This window comes from Sinocyclocheilus rhinocerous, unplaced genomic scaffold (assembly GCF_001515625.1).
Source record: "Sinocyclocheilus rhinocerous isolate Xijiao unplaced genomic scaffold, SAMN03320098_v1.1 scaffold33031, whole genome shotgun sequence".
Taxonomy (NCBI): Eukaryota; Metazoa; Chordata; class Actinopteri; order Cypriniformes; family Cyprinidae; genus Sinocyclocheilus; species Sinocyclocheilus rhinocerous.
Window position 1 is genome coordinate 1 of NW_015664978.1, and position 2,216 is coordinate 2,216.

At 41.2% G+C, this 2,216-nt stretch overlaps 1 protein-coding gene across 1 annotated transcript; it reads right to left on the minus strand.

The window, feature by feature from the left end:
- Nucleotides 1-547: 547 nt before the first annotated feature.
- Nucleotides 548-2,202, minus strand: LOC107730474 (mesothelin-like protein). Its single transcript, XM_016541318.1, has 5 exons — nt 2,162-2,202; nt 1,935-2,067; nt 1,094-1,281; nt 856-1,011; nt 548-688 (listed from the first exon to the last, which is right to left on the minus strand). The coding sequence occupies exons 2-5, from the start codon at nt 1,984-1,986 to the stop codon at nt 548-550; spliced, it is 537 nt and encodes a 178-aa protein (XP_016396804.1). The 5' UTR covers nt 1,987-2,067; nt 2,162-2,202.
- Between the last annotated feature and the right edge of the window lie 14 nt (nt 2,203-2,216).

Genomic DNA, 2,216 nt, shown 5'->3' on the forward strand with positions numbered 1-2,216 from the left:
CCTCTAACTCTAGCACTCTCTATTCTGATTCTATTCTTAAAAAAACAAAAAAAAAACACTTGTCCCTTTTAGACTAGCACACTATTCATTTGCTGCTTGTTTTCTTAAAAAAAATAAATAAAAAAATGAACACTTGCTTTCTAATCTTTTTGTATTCTATCTGTTTTCTTTTCATTTATTATACAATTAACAAAAGCAAAAAGAACTCTAACACTAGCTTGCTCTATTCTTTTTCTATTCTATCTGTTTTCTTTTCATTATACAATTAACAAAAGCAAAAAGAACTCTAACACTAGCTTGCTCTATTCTTTTTCTATTCTATCTGTTTTCTTTTTATTTATTATATTATAAAAAAAAAACTTGCTACGTGTACTGCGTTAAGCTAACTAAGACTTGTTATAGCACTTGTATATCATTGCTCTTTTCTTGATTTTGATTGCTTCCATTGTCCTCATTTTTGGAATAAAGCGTCTGCTAAATGACTAACTGTAAATGTATGTGAGCCATGTATACCTGTGTGTGTGAGTGAGTGAGTGTGTGTGTGTACTCACTCCACGCTGGCGGCTGTGATGCTGTTCAGCACACTGGTGTTCAGCGCACACAGGTTCGTTCCTCCCAGAGCGTTCAGCTCGTTGCTGCCGAGAGTGTTTCCATTCACACTCAGATACTTACTGACCAGCAGCTGGACCTGAGAGAGACACACATCAGCTCACTGAAGAACCAGACACACTTCATGACACTCGGCTCTGCTGAAGCCCAAAGTATACTTCAGTTTTTATTTGTACACTAGCGTATGTACAGTGTGTGTGACGGGAATTACATTATGAGTACTGTACACACACACACACACAGTACCATCTCCGGGTCCCAGTCGCCCTTGCGTTGGTTCATCAGAGACGAGAGCGTGTCGATCTTCGTCACGTTCCACTTTCTGACATCATCGGGTGTGGCCACGTGGGAGGCGGAGCCTAAAACCTGCAGCACCTGGTCAGACAGTCCGCCCGGATACGCCTGAGGGGCGGGACACACATGCGTCTCTATAGCAGCAGCGTGATTGACAGCAGGTACAGCAGTGTTCAGGTGAGTGTTTTACCTGGTTGAGTTTGTCCAGAATGATCCGCTGGTAGCTCCTGTCGTAAACTCTATCGGTCACGGCCTCCAGGTTGTCCTTCAGTGTTTGGACGCTCAAGCAGGCGTTAAACTGCGGCACATCATACGCAAACGGAAACATGTCACTGTACACCTGAGCCTGCAGTGTTTGACCTGCAGTACATACTGTTTCTACAGGAGATGAGAGAAAAACACACGATGAGCCTTCAACCCTGACCAACACTGACTTCAAGCTTGACATTTGATCAGTTCATTCACTGGGAATCAAACCCATGACCTTGATGATTCATCACTGTTTGAGCTGCAGGAACACACTCATGTTGTAATGTACACTACTGTAACGTCTAAGGTCAGTAATTAACACTTTTATTCATCAAGGACGCATTAAATTGATCAAAAGTGACAGTAAAAACATTTATAATGTCACACAACATTTCTATTTCAAATAATTGCTGTTCTTTTGAACTTTCTGTTCATCTGTGAATCCTGAGAAATAAAATGTAACAGTTTCCACAAACATATTGTGCAGCACGACTGTTTTCAACATTGATAATAATCAGAAATGTTTCTTGAGCAGCAAATCAGCATATTAGAATGATTTCTGAAGATCATGTGACACTGAAGACTGGAGTAATGATGCTGAAAATACAGCTGTGCATCACAGAAATACATTACAGTTTAACAGAGATTCACACAGAAAACAGCTGTTTTAAACTGTAATAATATTTCACTGTTTTACTGTATTTTTGATCAAATAAATCATCCTTCATGAGCAAAAGAGACTTTACATAGTGGTTCTGTGGTGTTTCTGCAGTGATTCTCACCAGCGGATCTCTTGATTTTGACTCGTGAGATTTTGTTGACCTCATTCATCATGTTGAGGATCTTCGTCTCTGAAGCTTTATCATTCTTCCTCAGGTCACGAATGAAGGTCTTCAGAAACCTCTGCTTGTTTGCCTGACACACACACACACACACACACACAGTTATCAGTGAAACACACACACACAGCCCCGTGTTCCCGTCGCTGGAGCGGCTCCTGCGGTCGCACTTGTGTGAATTTGCTCCAGATGTTGCTGGTGAAGTACAGCGGCAGGAGGTCGGTC